This window comes from Azolla caroliniana, unplaced genomic scaffold, assembly GCF_043228905.1.
Source record: "Azolla caroliniana isolate FFs.n. ecotype wild unplaced genomic scaffold, voAzoCaro1.0.p SCAF_9, whole genome shotgun sequence".
In the NCBI taxonomy this organism is placed as follows: domain Eukaryota; kingdom Viridiplantae; phylum Streptophyta; class Polypodiopsida; order Salviniales; family Salviniaceae; genus Azolla; species Azolla caroliniana.
In genome coordinates, this window is record NW_028230444.1 from 22206284 (window position 1) to 22228016 (window position 21733).

At 37.1% G+C, this 21733-nt stretch overlaps 2 protein-coding genes across 2 annotated transcripts; one reads left to right on the forward strand and one right to left on the reverse strand.

Annotated features, from left to right (window-relative positions):
- Window positions 1–5463: 5463 nt before the first annotated feature.
- LOC147860638 (uncharacterized) lies at window positions 5464–7260 on the reverse strand. The gene has a single exon (XM_087324128.1). It carries the CDS (start codon window positions 7258–7260, stop codon window positions 5485–5487), a length of 1776 nt encoding a protein of 591 aa, XP_087180254.1. The 3' UTR covers window positions 5464–5484.
- A 7896-nt stretch (window positions 7261–15156) lies between these two features.
- Window positions 15157–19604, forward strand: PPAN (PETER PAN-like protein). The gene is made up of 9 exons (XM_087324829.1): window positions 15157–15261; window positions 15334–15492; window positions 15956–16186; window positions 16288–16380; window positions 16485–16672; window positions 17868–18061; window positions 18621–18729; window positions 18803–18942; window positions 19074–19604. Exons 1-9 carry the CDS (start codon window positions 15244–15246, stop codon window positions 19334–19336), a joined length of 1395 nt encoding a protein of 464 aa, XP_087180955.1. The 5' UTR covers window positions 15157–15243; the 3' UTR covers window positions 19337–19604.
- Window positions 19605–21733: the final 2129 nt, after the last annotated feature.

Below are 21733 nucleotides of genomic sequence, written 5' to 3' on the forward strand. Positions count from 1 at the left end.
GCTAGTAGGCTTAAGAGTAGATTGGCACCCATTTGTACTCATCCCTCCCACAATAGAGTGGATATTATCCTGAATCTGTAGATCTTGGTTCTAGGTTAATTAGGTAAGACTAAATAGGACAACATCAGGTAAGTCCTAAACTTCTCAACTGGAGCTTGCCTCCTTAACCTTACAATGGGAGAGAACTCATCAATTCATTATGTCAAAGCTCTAAGGGTGTCAAATACTCTAGAGCATATTGACAGAGTGAGCTAGCATCACTTGGAAAACCGCCTTTTCATAGTAATTCTAACAACTTAAGTTCAAAAGAAAGACTTAACGGACATTCTTAGACTAATTGACTACTTGAGAAATTAGTGAAGGATCATGGCCCCTTTTGGAAGATTTCCTAGCCTTTCTCAGTGAGTTCGAAGCGACCTTCAAGGAGTCTGGAAATGGCAATCCTCGATTAACAAGGATCTAGGGTGTTGTTGACATATGCATTGGAGTTCTGGCAGCTAGCCTGCAACATAAATTATGATGACCAAGCTCACCTCAGCTAGCACGAGACATTAATTATTTGGGATGTTAACCAGTTTAGGCCTAAATTGAGCCGAGCCAAACTGCCAAACCCTTTAATAATGATTAAACGGTTTGGTTCAGGGTTGAGCCAAACAATTGTTGACTCCTACTGGAGATTTAGTCATAAACTTTCCGTTTATTCTATATCAAGATAGACAAACTCTATTTCTTTTTTACTAATCGTTATGGAGACATTCGTGCAGACTATAAAGTAAAGTGTCTTAGTCATACGATTGATTCTTCTATCCAAACACATTCGCCTCCGCAATCTTTGCCGAGGATCTAGCTCCCATGATCAATTATACTCTGCAATCTTTGCCGAAGATCTAGCTCCCATGATCAGTTATACTCCACAATCTTTGCCGAGGATTTGCAAATGTGTTTTAAAATAAGAATCACAATCAGCTCCCTTCAAACATTCTTTTCATTGTGACATTGCTCTAGCGTTTGGTTCCTTGCTCCCTCCCTTCCATGGCAACCTATGGTCAAAGTGTTTTAGTGAAGGGCTTCATTCGCCATTCCAAATCTATTTTCGGGCTCCCGTCTTATTTGTCAAAAAGAAACTTGTAGTGCTGTGTTGACTGTTGGGGCTGGAATCAACTAACCTTTTGGAATCAGTACCATTTTCCATTTATCCAAGAGCTCCTCGCCTACCTCCAAACTAGAAAATTGATCTCCATGGGGCCTACAATTTGGTTCAAATCAAGTTTGACGGACAAGTATCCGTGCACGGGGAGATTGACCTATCTGAAGCATGTGCAATCCTTTCTCGGTTTGCAAATTTCTACCAACAATCCATTTGTAGTTTCTCCACACTAGTTGAACTCTTAATAACTCTCATTTCGAAGAGTGGACTATTTCAATGGGCTGTGGAGGCTCATTATGCATTCGAGATCTTGAAGGAAACTTTTCATTGCGGCCCCTACCCTTGTCTATCCTGATCTAACCAAGCCATTTTATGTGGAGACTAATGCTTGTGATTTCTCTCTAAGTGCCATCGTCTTCCAACCCGATGATCACAATGTCTTTCTTCCTGTCATAATCGTTTCTAGGAAGCTTTCACCTCCCAAAATCAATTACCAAATGTATGATAAAGAGCTAGTTTTCATAATTTAAACATTCAAGGAATTGTAGCACTACTTGGCCTCCTTCATCCACTTCCGGTTCCAATCCGACCATGTCTTCACTTTCAACAAACTTCATCATCCATATTTTGTTATCAAATGGATAAAACACTGTGTTTGTAATTGTGGATGTCTTTACAAAGATGACTCAATCTATTCCTTGTTAAAAAAACCATCTATAGTGTGGATGCATTGAATCTAGTACTACAAATGTTTTTTTGCTCCGTGGACTTCTTGATGATATCATGTTGGATCTTGAACCATATTTCATCTAACATATTGTCTCTTTCGACTCAGAAACATAGTGAAATTGCCCTCTATATTCGATCTGGAAACCTATAATAAAACCAAAAAGAGTCAACCATATCTCCGAACATTATGTTTAGTGCATGGTGACCTATCAGCATGGCGATTGGGTATAATTCTTCCCACTACATTCTTCGATCAATACAATACCCTTCTTCGCTAACTATGGTTTTTCATCCACACTTTAGTGTCAATCTCGTGGATCTATCTCTGGAGCAACAACACAAGATACTAGCAAGGGCTAGCCATGAACTAGTGCACAAACTTGCCAAGGCCCAAGCATGATATAAAGAGAAAGTTGATCGGCGTGGAGTTGCACCACCCAACTATAAGGTCGGTGACAAGGCATGGCTTCGATGTCAGTGCATCGCAAGACATTTGGGATCCTTTAGCATCTCTTAGTAGATTAATCTTGTGGCCTTTCAACTCACCGTAAAAATGCATTCCTAAATCCACAATGTCTTTCATATGAGGCTCTTGGGACATTTTATGAATTTCCTAATTCCCAATTGACAATATGAAGAGCCTCCCACCGTACAACTTGATGAAGAGGAGGGAAGTCAAGGACTTCTTGGGGTAAAGATGTTGTGTAATTTGTTGTATATGTTTTGTCGAGGGAAAACCCGTTAACAAGGCCAATGCCCAAATAATATAAAATTGAAAAGGGAAAAGAAAAATGAACCTTATTTATGTACAAGAAGAACAAAAGTATAAAAGCACTACGGTTAAATCATCCGATGTAGCATGTGTTAAAGTTCCCCAACAAGTTTGTCAAATTTGGTGCTTCCTCTAGGCGATGTTCACTAAGAGTAATGTGTTCCAAGAATCCAAGCTTTCTTTAAGGATCACAAGAGAGTTGTCAAAAATAATATGTCATACATGGATGTTGTTTCCTTAAATAAATGTCCACTCCAATATTCAAATCAAATTGTGATAGCAAAAGCTTATACCAAAGTCATAAAAACTAAACATAAAGTAGATCAACAACATGAATTTTGCACAACTAACCCAATAGGTTATCCATCTTAATAAGCCAAGAACTTATCTTGCACATTATCATGTGCCAATATGTGAATAACAATGCATGAGTTTTCAAAAGTAATTGGGACTAGGGTTAAGATTGTTGGGGCACTTTGGGGACTCATTATGAGCTCAACACGGTTGAGCTCACATATGTCATCAATAACGCATATGTTGTACACATTGAGGCCCCCCCTATAGTGTTTGAATTGGGAATTGGGAACTAGGAACTTGCACACACACATCACCATGGTTTCTTCATGTATGAGGTTTTGATTCATTCAAGCTTGGATTGTATATATGTCACAATTTCTTAGAGATGTTCATTTTAGCAAACTCTTAAGCTCAATAAATGGCCTAAATTTATTAGTTAAATGCACTTGATACCAACCTGTGAAACATTTAATATGTGGGTTGCATTCATGTGAGCAAGTAAATAACTCACAAAATGATAACTCTACATTTGAAAGAAGTATGTAATTTTTATATATCTAAGTCACCGTTTTCTCCTCCGCCCCTCTATTTTAAGTTGGATTTTATTTTTAATATTCATTTTTCCAACAAAAAAAAGATCTACTTTCCCATTAGTTAAGAGCTATGAACTAGTGGCAATCATTGCCGGCCAGCACGAGCCTGATCCTATGGCCTTTAACGGAGGGAGGGTGTACATGCACATTTATTTCAAGGTGCACAAGCATAAATTGCACTATTTTACCAACTAACAAAACTCTTGGTGTGGAAGAGAAGATATATTGTGATTGCTATTAAATGCTTATGTTGTGTTCGAATTCAAATATAGTAAGCTCGATATTTGTTTCGATGTACGAATTCATGTACATATTTGCATATTTCTTTCATAGGTTTATTGTATATGAGACTATGCAAGTTCACTATTCATAATTGAAACACCATCACATTGTCTAGATAATGGTAACTGTATTAGACACTATGTGTTTACGCAAAATGTAAAAAGCATTGTGTTTATATATTTTTGAAAGTATTATTACGAAACAAATGTATAGATGTGGGAGTACCACATAATTCATTAACATTTTTCTCATGTAAGTTTGATCGTCTCAAGATCTTTTCCACAATCCAAGGATTGGGAGATAGTATAGCATTAAAATAGGCCATGTTCATAAAATAATGGAAAAGTGGTAGTTTTTTCTAGAGATATGATTTTACTAAAAAGAACGTCTTACAATTGATAAAACACTAGGAGTACTTCGCACATCACTTACGCAATATTTGGGTCTTGTGCCTTTAGTTGGTTGAGAGAGATAGGTTCACCTTAGTGGCTAGCCTATTGATTGAGCCAATTGCGCTTAAAAAACAATAGAAATGTACCAATCAAAGACAAAGAGTTGGTAATTTACCACTTTCCTAAGCTATTGAAAATAGTGGTATGGCATACACCAAAGAGAGCACTCAAATTGGATCCCTAATTTGTAAATTGAAGTTTGGCCAAGAAGGAAATAGTAGACACATAGATAGAGGACAATCAAGTTGCATCCCTAATATGCAAATGTGACCAAAGCAAAGAAAGCATGTTGGGATGTGTACATGAAAGAAATCTTAGATGCATATGAGCATGAAATATTATGTATTCCTTGCTAAACCAACATGGTACATGTACCTTGTTATGGTTGCTTAGTGTTACTCCTAAAAATAGAATAAGCAAAGCTATTATTTCCTATGACAATAGGACTTAAAACTTATTGGGCTTGTGAGCGGGGCCTAATGGAGCAATATGACATTGTGGATTGTGGTACTCGATAGATGTACTCCAGTGGAAGTTTACATTGTCATAGTACTAGTGGGTGGCCATCATCGTGATTACGAGATCCTAATGTTGTAGTTTCAAATTAAGGGAGCTTGAGCCAAGTGAACCATATTAACATGGAGAATGAATGACCTTTTTCCAATGACAAATTATCATGTATTTATATTTAATTAATCCAATTAATGTTCCAATCTGCTCTAACACCAGCTTGCAATACTTTTCATTGATGTGGATTGTGGCCCTCCACATATGAATATTAGTGGACAATTACTTTGATGTAGTACTAATGGATGACCATTATCATGGCCATGAAATCCAAACCTCCTAGTTTGAGACTAAGTGCAGATAGAGCTCAATGATCCATATTCACATGGTGAAGGAATGAGTGACCTTTTTTCCAATGACAAAACTTATCATACCTTGGTATTTAAAACTAGATGCACATATTATAAGACAATTAATGTTTACAAGATTGTTAAATGAATTAAACACCTTATTAATGCAAAATTTTCTTCTCATGTTGACCATTAAATTGTACAATTGATTCACAGTATAGTTAATGCATACAAAACATTGTTAAGTAGGGAGTTAACAATGATACTAATGTGTATAAAAAAATGGTATATACCATACGATGATTAGCACCATATGATGAGCCAAATAATGATGATGATATATATGTATATATAATCATGAGCTTGTGATCCCTTTGAGTGCATTGTGGAGGGTGGTGTTGTCGCAAAAGACACAGACTCGTCGAAATACCAAGTCCATGATGCTCCCGGACTCGATCTCGATGTCTCGGCTCAGCTTATTCCAAAGGTGGACTGCGTATGAACTCCGCTTGAGTTGCGACAACTTGGCAGAGACCCAACGAGCCTCGAGGTCATCAATAGGCGCCCGGAAGAAACTTGTTATATGGTCCCAGTCCACGGGATAGAATGCAATCGGCTTCAACACCTTGCAATGTGATCTAAGGGTAGCATACGAATAACGCCTTTTCGAGCTCAAGACCACCCTTGTGACAAGGTAAGGCCCATTGTGTCCCCACTTGCTCCCATTGAAGGTCAAGCAGAAGTCGGCGATGAACCTCGCCAACAAGGGGTTCCTCTTGTCGAAGACCATGACCGCGTTGTTGAGCCGGGTCCATGCTCTTGTCTCCTTGTCGGCATTCTGGGCACCAATCGTGTTGTTGAGGTTCCCGAAGCTCCGCGTGACCACGATGTCGGTGTCAAGGTACGTGCCGCCGTACTTGTAGAGCACAAGGAGGCGTAGGAGGTTGGAGAGGTTCTGGCCAATGCTGATGTGGCCGGGGTCGATGCGGCCCCCACGGAGGTCTTGGAGCCATTTTGAAGCTGGGGTGGAGCTCGAGAGGTACGAGAGATCAGGGGTGATGGCCGTGACACGGAATCCCGTGCGTAGGAACGGGCGTAGAATCTCGGCCCCAGCCGGGGTATCGAAGGTATGGGATAGGATGATGAGGCACGCATCGGGATGTGACTTGAATATGCTCTCGAGCGCGAGATGCTCCCGGGGCCCGAACGAGCTCAAGGCGGAGATCCATGTCATGAAGAATCTCATCTTGCAAGGGCCACTACTAGATTGTGGTGTACTAGGATTAAGGGGTAGAAGCCGCCGACCACGATGATGATGATGATGATGATTATGGTCGAGATCTAGGTCATTATGGTATGCATGATTATCGATGCTAAATTTAGGTTTTTGGCCTGCATTATTGCGATCAATTCCTGCGAGAAATGCATCGATCCTCTTAGAGAATTTGCGGGCGAGATCGTCATCGGAATGGAGGATCTTCAAGCTATTCCAATTCGCGCGGATCCATCGCCGCCTCTCCACGCCTGTCGAGTTAACACTGGGTTGTGGAGGAGGATTAATGCTGCTGGCATGGTAATTATAAGAGCCAGAAATAGTAGAGTTGTTACTCTTATTGTTACTATGGTGAGACTGATTGATGAAATGATGGGCGATATCATCTGAATTGGTTGGATCTAGCATTACCTTGATGGGTGGTTCATGGAGATCGACCAATTTCTGAGGAATGTGATGGTGGGCGATTGGGTATACTTGATCTTGATGATCATGGCCATGATTATGATGGTGGGCGATTGAGTATACTTGATTATGAGCATGATTATGATGGTGGGCGATTGAGTATACTTGATCCTGATGGTGGGCGATTGAGTAGAAGCTATCTGCGTGATCATCATCGTCGTCATTATGATTATTCAGTAAGGGAACAACAGAAGAAGAAGAAGAAGAATTGTTGTGGAAATTAATGAGAAAGAGGAGGGATTGGAGAGGCAAGGAGACGAGAGTGAAGAATAAGAAGATGAGGATCATGAAGAGCAGAGGGGAAGAAATGTAGTAAGCAGAAGCTATGGTTTGATTCTTGCAGGAGGAGGAGGATGAGAGCTTATGTGAAGATGCCATGGCCGCCATAGCCATTTCTGCTCTTAAATTTTTTGTTCCTTTCATTTCCACCAAAAAAAAAAGGAGAGAACTTTTAAATTATTCCTGCTTCTGATGCCCCCTTTCAACAAAGAAAAATGAATGGATTGGTTCAAAATAAGGGTCCCTAATAATGCCCATTTTCTCCTTCTGACTGCTCCTCTCTTTCTATCTACATTAAGTCCCATGTACTTAATTTATTACCTAAAGACAGCCATTCTTGAATCTTCTAACTAGGAAAGGAAAAGGATCCAAAGGTATGGTGACCTCCTCAACTCAATCACATGACTCCTTCAACGCCGATTCGATTGTTAACGATATTGTAATTGCGTCGTCGACTCAATCGCATGACTCGATTGAATGTCGATGGAGATGGAGTATACAATTCGTTGATTGATTGTCAACAAAATTATTATGCGTCCACTCAATCGCATGTCTCTCGTTGAATGTTGATCAATATACAATTCGTCAATAATTGTTAGTTCGATATTATTATGCATCGACTCAATCACATGTCTTGTTGAATGTTGATCAGTATACAATTCGTCGATTGTTAACGATATTATTATGCATCGACTCAATCGCATGTCTCGTTGAATGTTGTTAAGTATAGTTGAATGTTGATCATTATACAATTCGGTGATCGTTAACGATATTATAATGCATCGACCCAATCACATGTCTCTTTGAATGTTGCTATGTATACAATTCATCGTTTGTTAACGATATTATTATGCATCAACTCAATCACATGTCTCGTTCAATGTCGATCAATATGTACAATTCATCGATTGTTAACAAGTATTATAATGCATTGACCCAATCATATGTCTCATTGAATGTTGCTCAATATACAATTCGTTGTTTGTTAATGATATTATTATGCATCAACTCAATCGCATGTCTCGTTCAATATCAAGTAGTATACAATACGTTGGTTGTTAAAGAGATCATTATGCATCGACTCAATCGTATGACTCGTCAACTCATCTCAATGTTTCTTTACATTGCCATCTATGTCCAAACTTCATGGACGTAAGTGATAATTCTATGTTTTGTTTCCGTTAAGTTAGAAATCAATTCAAAATTTGGATTCCATTGTTTTAAAAACAAAACATAGTCTAGGCCATTTTGCTTGTCAAAATAGATAGAGAAAACTTTTTATATCACCATCTATGTCCCGGTTCCACAATCCTGGAGAACGATGCTAATCTTTGTTTCTAGTGAGCTTTATGTCAATTCTAATCCTTATTTCCATTAATATATTTATATATAGTTATGTCACTTCTAAGATCTTTCCCATTTAAAATTTTGTTAGTCAATTGCAATTCTACTTCTTATTGGTGAATTGACTTAATCTTTAAAGTGTTCGATCCTAAAAGAACAATATACATGTGTGAATATCTTCTTTACTAAATTATAGACTCTTGACCATATACTTGCAAAGTAAAATCGTTCCATTTGACATCTACCTAATATCCTCAACCTTTGTGATCAAACCCCCTTCCACTCTAGAGCTTGTCGAGTGGCAGTTATAAGGGAATCTTTATGATACCAACCTTTACTCTCCTTATGTAATATATTTTAATGTTTTGTAGTGCACCCATACTACATCTGGGATATCTTATGACTGAGTTGAACCATATACCATATAATAGTAGTGTTTATTGAATGAAATAGAATCTTCATGTCATGTGAATGTTTAACTGGGGGAATATGGTTATCCCCAGAAATGAAGAAAGTTCTCCCAAATAGGTTCATTGCATGTCACCAAAATTACATATATGTATTGTCTAGCAACTATTTCTAGTTTTTAGCTCGTTATAGGCATTCATATGAGGATTTGAAATCTCTTGCCAAGTTTTAAGGCTATAGCATGTAAGTTATACCGTATTAGAGTTTGGGAACTCTTTAAAGTTATAGGTATGTGGCACAACTATTTCAAATTCAATTAACCTTTGCCAACGCTTCAAAATGCATGGAATTCAAAATTTGTTATCATGATTTATCATAATTCACAGTCTCATTACATGTTAAACCTAATGTATATATGTCAAAGCATATAACTCTATATATGTTCAAGCATATAACTTCATACAAATACTGAAAAGGTTTGTGGAAATGTGTAATACCAACATATCTATACTACTATCGCTAAGTTACTTGGAACAAAAATATGAACACGAACAAAACTTGTAAAGTAGTTTGCTTTATTTCATCTCTTAAAAACCTAATTGTGCCCTAGTACTAGTGAGTGGTCCTAATAACCTCATCGGTTGTTCTGTCAATGTCTCTCTATCTCACATGCTTCAAGAACCTCTTGGCTACAACTTACCAATCTCAAGGACTTTGAACTTTTGTGATCGCTTGTGAAAAACTTTATGTGGCCAGTGAAAAAAAGGCATGTTAATACAATATATGCAGAAGCTTGCTAAATTTGAACATTGATCAACATATCCTCCAATTTAATTCGCACACGTTGTTGATATTTCGGAACTTTTTTCATCTCATTGTGTCCTATTTTGAGTAGGCCTCCCAACAGCCTTTTCTTATTGCAACCAGTGTAACATACATATTGGTATTTGTGGTCACATTTTAAAGTATGTTGACGAAGGGGTAGTTATTAGGAAACGGAGTTACTTTTCTAAGTAACATGTAGAAATATTTTGTTATGATTTTCCATACTTGACTCTTCACATACCTTACACATCACCTTGGTTTCTCACTTTACCTTTATACCAAAATATCTTCTAGTATATTATAAAGCTTAAACTCTCACATTGTTAAGACACTTGGATTAGTGTGTGGAACTCAACATTGTGCACACTCTCCATTTGTAAGATTGTAACATAATTATACTCATTTCTATTAAAAGGGTTATATGTACAGTGATATAAGATAATCATGTGTGGCTATATATTGTCCATACAAGAACCAATAATTGAGGCTATAAAGAGATGAATAATAGCAAACTACCTAAATCTCGTTTCATTCATTCATTCATTCTTCTACATTTAGGAGAACCAGGTTTTCCTTGGAAGAATTAATTACCTCATACAACCACACCATATCATTCTATGGATGTCATTATAAAGGAAACACCTTAATTTATATCTACGTGTCGATATGTGCTCGCATTGTACAACACATAGATAAGTAGCATCAATCAATCCGAAATATCAATGATGTCCATTATATAATTAGAAGGTTGTAAGTACATAGTTTTAAAGCATCCGAAAAGTGAATTGCAACTACATCAATAGTATATAGAAATCGCATCATTGCTTTGGTATAATAAAGGTTAGGTTACATGTCTATTTCTTCTCTTTAGATGTGTATGCTATTCTAGTGCTACACATAAATGCACGCAACCACAATTGAACTTTCAACTTTTGTCGATACTTATTAGTCATCCTTATAGTGTTCAAAGCTAGTCTATGCTCATATGGATGCAAATGCGTTGATAAATTTATTATAAGATGCTTCATCGAGACAAACATGTTTGACAACTCGTTTCTATACATGGAAATGAATGCCCTCATGTTAAGATGACAATAATGGTTACATTTTTTTATTTGTTTTTTAAACTACAGCATAGTTTCCATTACCAATGCAAAGCAAATACAATTTAGAATAGTGGCTACATTCTCGAGAACTTGCAAGTATTAATACGAAGTTGTTTATTGTGAAACACGTGGTTCGGGTTTATCAAACACTTCATATTCTTGTTTGGAAATTGAAATACATCAAAGAAAGACATTAACATTAAGAATGAAAATTAAAACATGCCCTAACATGCCCTAACCTTGACACTCAAAATGTTTACATGGAAATGAATGCCCTCATGTCAAGATGACAATAGTGGCTCTCAAGGACTTGCAGGTATTAATCCAAAATTGTTTATTGTGAAACATGTGGTTTGGGTTTATCAAACACTTCATATTCTTGTTTGGAAATTGAAATAAATCAAAGAAAGACATTAACATTGAGAATGAAAATAAAAAGCGGCATGGATTGATCACTCTGTTGATAGGTGGACAGACGCCTTCAATGTGGATAATTGGTGCTACATATGCACGAGAGGTAAAATCGTCAAGATCCGTTTTGAGAGAGGCTTGCAGTCCAAATCCCCTAGGTTCTCGGAAATTTGGATGTTGATCGCAGGCTTCACCCTGTGGTATGTATGGAAAGTGCGTTGCCTAAAGGCTTCCAAGATCCGATACGACCCCCGAAGGAAGTGAACATGGACATATGGTTTGCGTTTATCAGCTACCTACGAGGGCAAATGGATGAGGTTTGCAGCCATTCCAACGACGTGGTCACTGCTCGTTTGTGCTTTTGGCAAAAATGGCGGAACCTGCCTATGGTGACACAAGGAGGAAGTGGCCTAAGGTGGAACTACCAGCCCCCACGTTGGTTGTTTTCGACTCACCTGCCACCCTCCATTCGTTGTAGGCCCCAGGAGTTGGCTCGTACTAGCCAACACTGAAGGGCACCGTTTTTAGCTGTAGGTATCTACTTACATTAAGTAGTCAGTCCAAAAGGCTATGTAAGTAGTCTCATTTTCTTGAACTTGATCTGAGGGAGATTCCCCAATTTGTGTATCAACCTCCTTGTACGGTCTTTGTAATAATCCTTCCTAACTAATGGGAAAGTAGCTTCATTTTGGAAAGAAAAAAAACATTTCCTAATTTTGACACTCGAAATGTTTAAGCGTTTAATATGTACTATATAGATAGCTATGAAAATCATATCTCATTGAGGTTGTTGCTCTCTCAAGGCGTTAAATGAGACACCATTTGTTGTACTAGTATGGGTCCTCACAAGACCTTTCAAAACTTGAGTTCAAGCATCGGGGATTCCAAGAGTATGAATCAACATCTATTAGTTGTTTGATTTCTGTTTTGCCTTGATATAAAGCCCTTTATATCCATGAAATTATGTATCATTGCATGGATAATGGTTCAAGTATAAATGTAAAGATAATCTAACAAATCATTTCGTGTACCTATCATTAGATGACCGAATATTGAGAATAATTGTAGCGCACATCCATAACATTTCACACGCATCAACTAGTAAATCTTACCACCTTCAAGACAAAATCGAAGGGTGTTAAAATGTCTTCTCACTTGGATTTAAATGCATATCAAATAACTTAACATATATGTACAAACTTCAATGATGACCACTTTCCACACTATTGGGATCCCTTTCCAAAACCCACAACTAAGTCTGCCATCAATGATGAGAATGATTACAATTATATAGTTAAATGGCTGAAAACTCTTGACTAGGATTGTAGTCTCAAGGTAAAGATACATTAAGATGATTGGGTTTTTATGTGCCGGGTCTAGCTATGGATTCCATAACTAATAATCCCAAGTAGGCTCAAAAATATCAAGAACCAAAGGCTAATAAAGTAGGTTTATAAATCTATACTCTATCTATCGTTTACTCCATAATTAATAGAAGGTCACATGGATTTCCCTTGTCCTCTCACCCAATCATGGAGGTGGAGCTAAACTTTCTCATTGGGGATATATTTTAATGAATATGTGTGATGTGGTTCTTTGTTCATCAACGTTGTCAACTATTTTAATTTTGCCTTTTAGATAAATCAACGTGTTGCGTAATGGGATCATAAGATCATGTCCTAAATTAAATAAACTCATACCAATATTTATGAATCTTGAATATAAAAAAGCATCGGATTCTTAGGTTCATAAATGATTCGCTAAAATTGTTCTAGTGTATGATGAACTTACCAATGATACTACATCCACATTTTGTTCTTCTTTATTCATCAAGTCAACAAGGATTTGTTGTTTAGCTAGAAAGCTAAGCTTCTAAAAAGCAGACCAATAAGCAACAATTAGTTGTTTCTCCCTTTTGATGAAGGGAATCTTCAAAAGTTCAAGATGCAATTGAACAAGTACCTAAAGTAAGTAGAGAAATTTCCATACATGATCGATCGTGTGAAACAGTAGCCTACAAATTTATATGCAATAGCCTACAATCTTCAGATATGTACAATGTTAATATTCAACACGTGTAAATTAATCAACATACTTTCCTCATAAAACCTTTACAAATCATTTCAACTAATGTTATGTCTATCCATTCAGCTTACGTTATGGAAAATTGTTTGACTATACATTCGTAAATATACGGCAACTAAAAACATATCAATTAAAAAAAACTCATCAAGTTTACACAATTAAAAATGGTATACCAATGTGTATTTTTTAGTGCGGTTGGCAAAAGTGTTGAAAATGGGCAAGTAGCTTGACATATAAAGCTGAATAAAGTTCCTTGACATTTAGGATTCTAGAAGTGGATACAAGGCTCGATGAAATTCCCATGTTCCCATGAATTATTGGTTATGAATTCATCGATTTCGGATGTTGTTTGATTGGTGGTCATGATGTTTGAATCTACGATCAAGTTTTTAATCACCCCATTGATTTGTGTCCTTACTTCACCGATTTCTATGTTTAATAACGATGCAACATGAAACCTATAAAACAAAGTTGATCAATTACAATATTGTTAGTATGCTCATTTAATCCATCAAATTCAATGAACATGGTCCTTTGTTATGACGAATGTATCGAGAACCAATGCAATGTGCTCATGGATATAAGTGTCCACACTTTGCCACTTCCTACGCATTGTCGAGGGCATCCTCATTTGTATCAAGATTGCACTTGGTCTGGAGACGTTGTTGGTTTTTTAACATGAAGGTTTTTTGGTTCAAGTAAATGCATTTTGACACATTCCAATAAGCCATAAACAATGCTTCGATCTCTTGTGGGAACTAATAGTATTCGACATGAAGTTTGATAGTTATTAGGGAAGCCCCAAATTCTATGAGATGGCCCAGTTAACTAACTCTATAGAAGTTGGATGTAAGCTACTTGGATTTTATGATATGTATGTAGATGAAGAGAAATAAAAAAACAAGGTGTTGTTGTTACCTATCGAAGAGGCAAATTATGTAGTTGGCCTAGAGTTTCAATAATGGACGATGGATGAAAACCTTCTATATCAAACAATAGGCCAATAATAAATATCGACTGATTGTTACTGATTAAATGAGTTGCTTTACAATCGAGGAGCAAGAACAAGAGACCTTGGGGCGAAGGAGATACCTGTGTGTGCGCTCCTCCAACAAGCGATGGAAGACGTGTCACATTGTGAGAGCTCTTGGCTGGCTATTTGGATGCATGTAACAATCGGCAAAGGTTCGGTTTGGTTTAAGAGGGTCCAAACCAAACGGGTTTGAAACCGAACCGAACCGAACTGTTTAGAGATGTTGAAACATGACCCGAACCGAACCACGAAACCCTTAAAACCGAACCATTAAATATTTTTTTCAAACCGTTAAGCCATTAAACCGCGGTTTCGGTTTTCAACATAGGTCAAATTTGTAATTTGTAATTTTTAAAATCTCAAAATTTTTAAAAAAATTCCCAAAATGTGAGAATAAGGCATGAAAATGAAAAGATTATTTAAAAACAAAAATTTTAAATTTATTATCATTTTTTTAATTAAAAAAAAACAAAAAAACAAAAAAAAAACCGTTAAACCGTGGTTTTAAACTGTTGAAACCGAACCAAACCATTTAAAAAACCCCGAACCGAGCCGTTTAAACCGCTAAGCCGCGGTTTCGAAGTTGCCGATTGTTATGATGCATGCCCTGTCCTTGAGCTCTAAACCGGTATAGGAACTAGTTCGGTTCAAGTTTTGAAAACTCTCAAACCGTTTAAGGGTTAACTGGTTTGGTTTGGACAAAGCGTCCAAACCAAACCAGTTAAGCCGAAGCCGAACCGTTGCCGATTCTGACTGAGGCTTCCTAGGATACATGGCAAAGAAGGGGGGGCGTTTTAGGGTTTCCGCCTGCCTGCGCTTCTCTGCTCCTCCTGTCTGTGCCATCGATTCGCCTTCCGTGTCTGTGTTTTCTCGGAGAGGAACGCCATGGGCCGCACCAGAAGGGTGAGGCGCAAGCTTCATCTCTCCATTCCTCCGATCTCTCTCTCTCTCTGACTGTCTTTTGTGTCTTTGCAGAAGAAGAAGCATACGCAGGATCCTCTCCAAACAGAAGCGGAGTCTGAGAAAGTTCCTCGAAGCTTCGTGATCGGACGAGGCAAGCTCCCTCCTCTCCTTCGGCAGCTTCAACACGACCTTCGCAAGCTTATGCAGCCTCATACTGCTCTCCATCTCAAGGTAAGCTCTATCGAAACGATGAATAGGCTTCCCATATATATATAGAGAGAGAGAGAGAGAGAGATAGAGGTGTTTGCGTATGCATGACTGTGCTTCAGATCTTACTAGGAAGGAGCTGGAAAGGTCAGCCTGACAGGAAAATTTAGTATATTATGTATCCTTATGTTCTCTGAGCCTTCGGAGGATAACGTTGTTTACTTTTACACATCATGCAGCCATATACACATCCTTTGAAATAAGGCCTGTAGTGTATCTTGTCATTGATTTTACTTCACCTGTCCCGTACTGGCGAAGAGAATCTTGTTGACAAGAAAGTTTTTCTGTCAGTTGTAAACCCACTGAAATGCATTTAACAAAAGGAGATGTATAGATTGCCATCTGACATTCAAAGCTTTAGCTTCCAATACATACATGGTTAGCTCAGTTCATATATTCAATATTTACCATGCTCTCTTATTGATAGGAGAAGAAGAGAAACTCGGTGAAAGATTTTGTGCATGTCGCTGGTCCTCTCGGAGTCTCCCACTTCCTCATCTTGTCACATACAGAGAAATCATCGTACTTGAGACTAGCACGATGTCCTCGAGGGCCAACATTGACCTTCAAAATCCATTCTTATTCATTAGATTCAGATATTGCTCGAGTTCAGCTAAGGCCAAGAGCTCCTGCAGGTCTATATAAAAATTCTCCATTGGTAAGTTAGTCTACATGTTGGAACATTTGCCCATATGTATGTATATATATGTGTGTGTGTGTGTGTGTGTGTTTGTGTGTTAAAGAAATAGCTCTTTGCAGATCGTTTTGGCTGGTTTTGGTGGAGAAGAAGAACATCTTAAACTAACAACCACCATGTTCCAAAATATTTTCCCGGCTATCAATGTGAATACTGTAAGTGATACACCAAGTATATTTCTCTATGGAAGGTTTATTTTACAAGTTAACTACCAAACTTATGTCTATTAGCTATTTAGAATCCCTTGTCATTTTCATAGGTCAAACTAGCAACATGCCAACGGGTTGTGTTGCTGAGTTATAATAAGGAGACAAAGCTCATAGAGTTCCGGCATTACTCGATTAATCTTCAGCCTTCAGGAGTGTCACGACCCTTGAGGAAACTGGTTCAGAATCGGAAAATTCCCGACTTGAGGGGTTTTAGTGATGTCAGTGATTTTGTTACAAAGTATGTATTTACATCTTGATTAATATGAATTTGGATACGTAGAAGGAATAATATTTAAACACTATATATGTATACCTGTTTGTATGGAATATATTATACACAGAAATAGAATTTGTAGAATAGGAAAATGTCAAAAATGATAAGTGAAACATGTTTCCAGAATTTATATCATGAAATCTGCACAAAAACATGCAGGTGATAAAACTATTAGACACTCTTCGAAATGAATATGCGTATTGAAGGTTAAGCTTGCAAAAAGGTTTTCTTGTTTGTCCTGATTGATGCATTTGTGCCTCTGTTTTGCCACATTAATGTCAGATGGTATAGAAGGTCATCATTTTATATCATGAAATCTGCACAAAAACATGCAGGTGATAAAACTATTGGACACTCTTCGAGATGCATATGCGTATTGAAGGTTAAGCTTGCAAAAAGGTTTTTTTGTTTGTCCTGATTGATGCATTTGTGCCTTTGTTTTGCCACATTAATGACAAATGGTATAGAAGGTCATGATGTTATATCATGAAATCTGCACAAAAACATGCAGGTGATAAAACTATTGGACACTCTTCGAGATGCATATGCGTATTGAAGGCTAAGCTTGCAAAAAGGATTTTTTGTTTGTCCTGATTGATGCATTTGTGCCTTTTTTTCGCCACATTAATGTCAGATGATATAGAAGGTCATGATGTTATAAATAATATAGTGGAGAACATCGCAGATCATACATTATTAATGCATGAGAAATGATAAAAATTAGTAAAGGGCACAGCACAAATTCAACTTAGAAAGAATAATGTTTTGTGACGATGACTTGCAGATGCCGGAGCAAAACGGTATATATATATGGCTGATGTCTGTATTTTGTGTTTCTTTACAAATGGAAACTGCTACTCATTGTAGATTCAGTTAGGGTAAATAATACAAGATATGTAAACATTGCCCGGAAGCTGTAGTAAACTAAGGGTTTGAATCTGCTTTCGTCAATGATCTGGAGTATATTTGTTTTTTTATTTCGCATATATTACAAGTGGGTGTCCTATGAAAATTCCCAATTTGTGTCATCTTCATCTTGTTTGATGCTCTCATTGACTAATTAGAGAAGACATTTCTCCCCCCTTTGTTATCAGTTTATTGAATCTTTGTAGAGTTTCTAGTTAACTATTTGATAAAAATGTTGTGTAATTTTCTGTAGGGCAGGGTATGGATCGGAAAGTGAGGCGGAAGATGAAGCTGCAACTATTCAGTTGTCTACTGATATTGGGCGTTTAAATCGTCAATCTCAAAGAAGTGCTGTAAAACTTCAAGAGATTGGTCCACGTATGACCATGCAACTTGTGAAGGTCGAGGAGGGTCTATGCTCGGGTGCTATCATTTTCCATGAGTACAGTAAGATTCTGTCCTTACATACTGCTATCTAGTGGGATGAAAATTATAAGCAACAGACTTCAATCAGATTATATCAGCTGATTTTGTTAATATTTTATTAATGCAAGTAAGCTCAGATTTTATGCCATAATTAATCACCAAATTTGGTGTGTTTTTCTTTGAATAACATATACAAAATTACAGATTCAATATTGTTTGGAAGTATGAATGCCAGGTTAATTATATATTATTTATGGTTATGTACTAGATAATTAATTGTTATATAGTTAAAAGAAAATAGTAAACTACAGTAAATGGATGTTATTAATGTAATATGCAGTGGACAGTGATTTTCTAAATTTGAAAGATTAGGTTATGTTATAATTTCTGTATAGCACAGAGGGTTAGTCATGTGATTTATTTCTGTATGATGTATAAGTGGGTTAACCCTGATATTCAAATGATAAAACTGTATGACTTTTATCATTAGGTATAATAAAGATAGGTGGATTTACATCATAAGATTATGGCTGAATTACTACAATGATCTTAATCTTAAACAAGTGAACGTTTTTTCTAGTAAAAAAGACACCAGAAGAAATTGCGGAATTAAGAGAAAGTAAGGAGCAGAGAGAGGCTTTGCGGAAGCAACGTCGGGCAGAACAAGATGCAAATGTTGAGAGAAAAGAGTAGGCTATACTTTCATCTTGTTTTAGGATAATCTTTACTGTGGTTATTGTGGTCTTAAAATCGTGCGTGCAGGTTATTGAAACAAGCCCGAAAGAAAAAGCAGAGAAAGGTTCATCAGAATGATGCGAATAACACTGCAGTTGAGAATCCAGAAGATGAGAAGGATGATGCTTATTGGTACAGGCAAGAAACTGGACAAGAGCCAGATGCAGGTCAGTGAACATGATGCAGTTAAACTTAAATTTTCGTATATTTTATGGTGATGACAGATGGTTTTGCTCAATAGTTTGTCAATGTGTATTATTTGGTGTGATGGTTAAACTAGTTATTTGTTGTATTTCAGAATTTTTAAGTAGTATACCAAAGAGAACTCCAAAACCATCTATAAGTAAAGGATCTGGATTGAAAGTGCGCGAAATGAAGGCAAAGAAAAATAGATCAAATAACAATGATACCAGGGGTTTTCAAGCTAACAAGAGAAAGAGAGCCTCAGGCAAGACTGACATGGGTAACGGCATGGCAGACAAAATTATATCTCAGAGGAAGAGGAAAGAGGAGGCAAACAATAAATCTAGCCAGACAAGGAAAAAGAGACGAACAGGATGACAACTGAGCTTAAGAAATTGTCTTTAGTATAGTTTTTGGGCACAGCCCTTGCAAAGATGGTTGTCGCTATCTTTGCTGATTGTGACAAATTTCTGGACAGTATCTGGTTAAGAGCCCTCCTTTGTGCTCTCTCTGGTAGTGATCTAAGGAGTTGTGTGTAACTTTGTTTCCAAGGCATCTATCTTTGTGAACAAAGTAATATGAGATTTACTCTAAAATGCCCACAATTTTGTATCTCGTTCCAAAATTTCATAAAGAAGTTTTTTCATCCAACTTCTCATGTTGATTCCATGGAATCAGTCTTGACTGTGCATGCAACAGCACCACTATTTCGTATTAACAGAAGTATTATGTAATGTAATACCCTGCTTCGAATCTTTATGCCTTGAAGGTAAGGCTGTTCTTGGTATTTTAACTGTACAACCAAAGGAAAATGTTCTATTCGGATGCTGGAGGGTGAAATTGACTGTACGAACCCTCAAGTTGTTACGAAGTACTTCAACCAAAGATAACGGTTGGGAACTATCAAGAGAGTTGAAATGAAAACTGCAATCTCGTTGTATCTAGGTGTTGAATTTGCTCTATTTAAAACTTTTGCAACTGTGTTAATAAATAAATATATACAAAGCTCTGAATGCAAGTGTACTTGCCCTAATGCCCCCAAGTGATCCCCCTTGTTTGAGATTTTTGCTGCAAGTGGGTCTCCCTAATACCTTCGGTGTCATGCTCCCACAGAACACAACCCAAAACCCCCATTACATGATCAAATCTGAATGCCTTGACCAACAACAAAATTGGAACAATTTAGCTTCTTGGATCAATAAATGATCTTTGGCCTATCTACATCATGAAAGACTTGCACCACACCATTCTACTGCTCACCCATTGATGTTCTCAATTAGTACAAGGATGTGTTTGCGTGATCTTAAGAAGACATGGAAGGTTTGAACCCATTGCTTCTATGAGGTGGCTACCAACATGAGTTAGAGCTTTGGATAGATGCCACCCCAACTATATTGCCTTGTCAAGAACACTACCTAGCTTAGTATGATTATGGTCATTCTTGGGAAGAAGGGGAAGTTGTGAGCATTGGTTGTCAAGTAAAAGTTCAATGTTGCTACAATCACCAATCCTTTTCCTCTCCATTATCACCTCCATCTTGGATACAATAGCAAGCCATGGAATGTACACATAAAATTGAGGAACAATTTGGTAATATTGGGAGAGTGAGTGGGATATCTATGTATATGCTTTTATTCAATGTAAAGGTATCTCTACACATGCCCTAAAGACTGTGTGTTCACACACAAAGTGCATCATTGAGCTTGTTACCTCAACAAACTATAGACAAGCTCAAAGAAACAATGAAAGCTTTCCATGCCTTGGAGGAAACTCTCACTAGCATGATCCAAGAACATGAATTGATGAGTGCGAAGAAACGATTGCCACAAGAATGACATACATTACAATATATGCCACTATTATCGTGCACTTGTTTGTTATGCACACATGATGTAAGTGAGGGTAGGTCACTAATATTTACAAATCATATGTGAAAGTTATATTCACTAATGTTAGAAAGGGACTAATGTGATTGGATAGAGGGAATGATATGTGCATACAATATCATGATCCTGACAACCAATTGATGGAGAATTTCTTAGAAAGTTATATCTATTTAATGGTCCTAGGAAGAAGTATAAATATGAGGCCTCACGAGTCGTTACCCTCAAAAAACACATTACATCCAAATGTTGAAATTTTGAGACACCAGTGGTGCAAGATAGGCTTTTGTCTCAACGATCATGTTTAATAGTCGGCAACTTTTCGGTTTGAACCGAACCGAATCGTGAAACCGCGGCTTAACAATTTAAATGGTTCGGTTCGGTTTCAACGGTTAGAAACTGCGGTTTAAACGGTTTAATGGTTTTTTAATTTTTTAATAAAAATAATCTTTTCATTTTTAAGCCTAATTCTCACATTTTAGAAAAAACTTTAAAATTTTGAAAAATTTAAATTTAAAATATTAAAAATTTGAAATTTGAAATTTGACCTATGGTGAAAACCGAAACCAAACCCTGAAATTGTGGTTTTAACGGTTTGAATTTTTTAAAATGGTTTCGATTTAAACGATTTCAGTTCAAATGGTTTCGTGGTTTGGTTCAAGTTTCAAAATTTTTAAACGGTTTAGTATTGACATTCTCAAACCAAACCGAACCGTTGCTGATTTGTTAATCTTACCTCATCCAAGGTACACGTCTGTTGGGGATAAAGGCCCCAAGGACTCACATTTTGTATATGAAAGTTCCCTTCAAGAGCTTTATAGACACATACTTTTACTATATTTTTGGACCAAAATTGGGGGGTTATTATAGGCATTTACATTATCTTTATAAC

What these genes read in the sequence shown, in the direction of transcription:
- PPAN (XM_087324829.1), top strand. An exon ending in TATATAAAAATTCTCCATTG is followed by an intron (nt 16,187 to 16,287) that starts GTAAGTTAGTCT and finishes AGCTCTTTGCAG; the next exon opens with ATCGTTTTGGCTGGTTTTGG. An exon ending in TGGACAAGAGCCAGATGCAG is followed by an intron (nt 18,943 to 19,073) that starts GTCAGTGAACAT and finishes GTTGTATTTCAG; the next exon opens with AATTTTTAAGTAGTATACCA.
- LOC147860638 (XM_087324128.1), bottom strand. Translation starts at nt 7,260, where the DNA reads ATGGCTATGGCGGCCATGGCATCTTCACATAAGCTCTCATCCTCCTCC.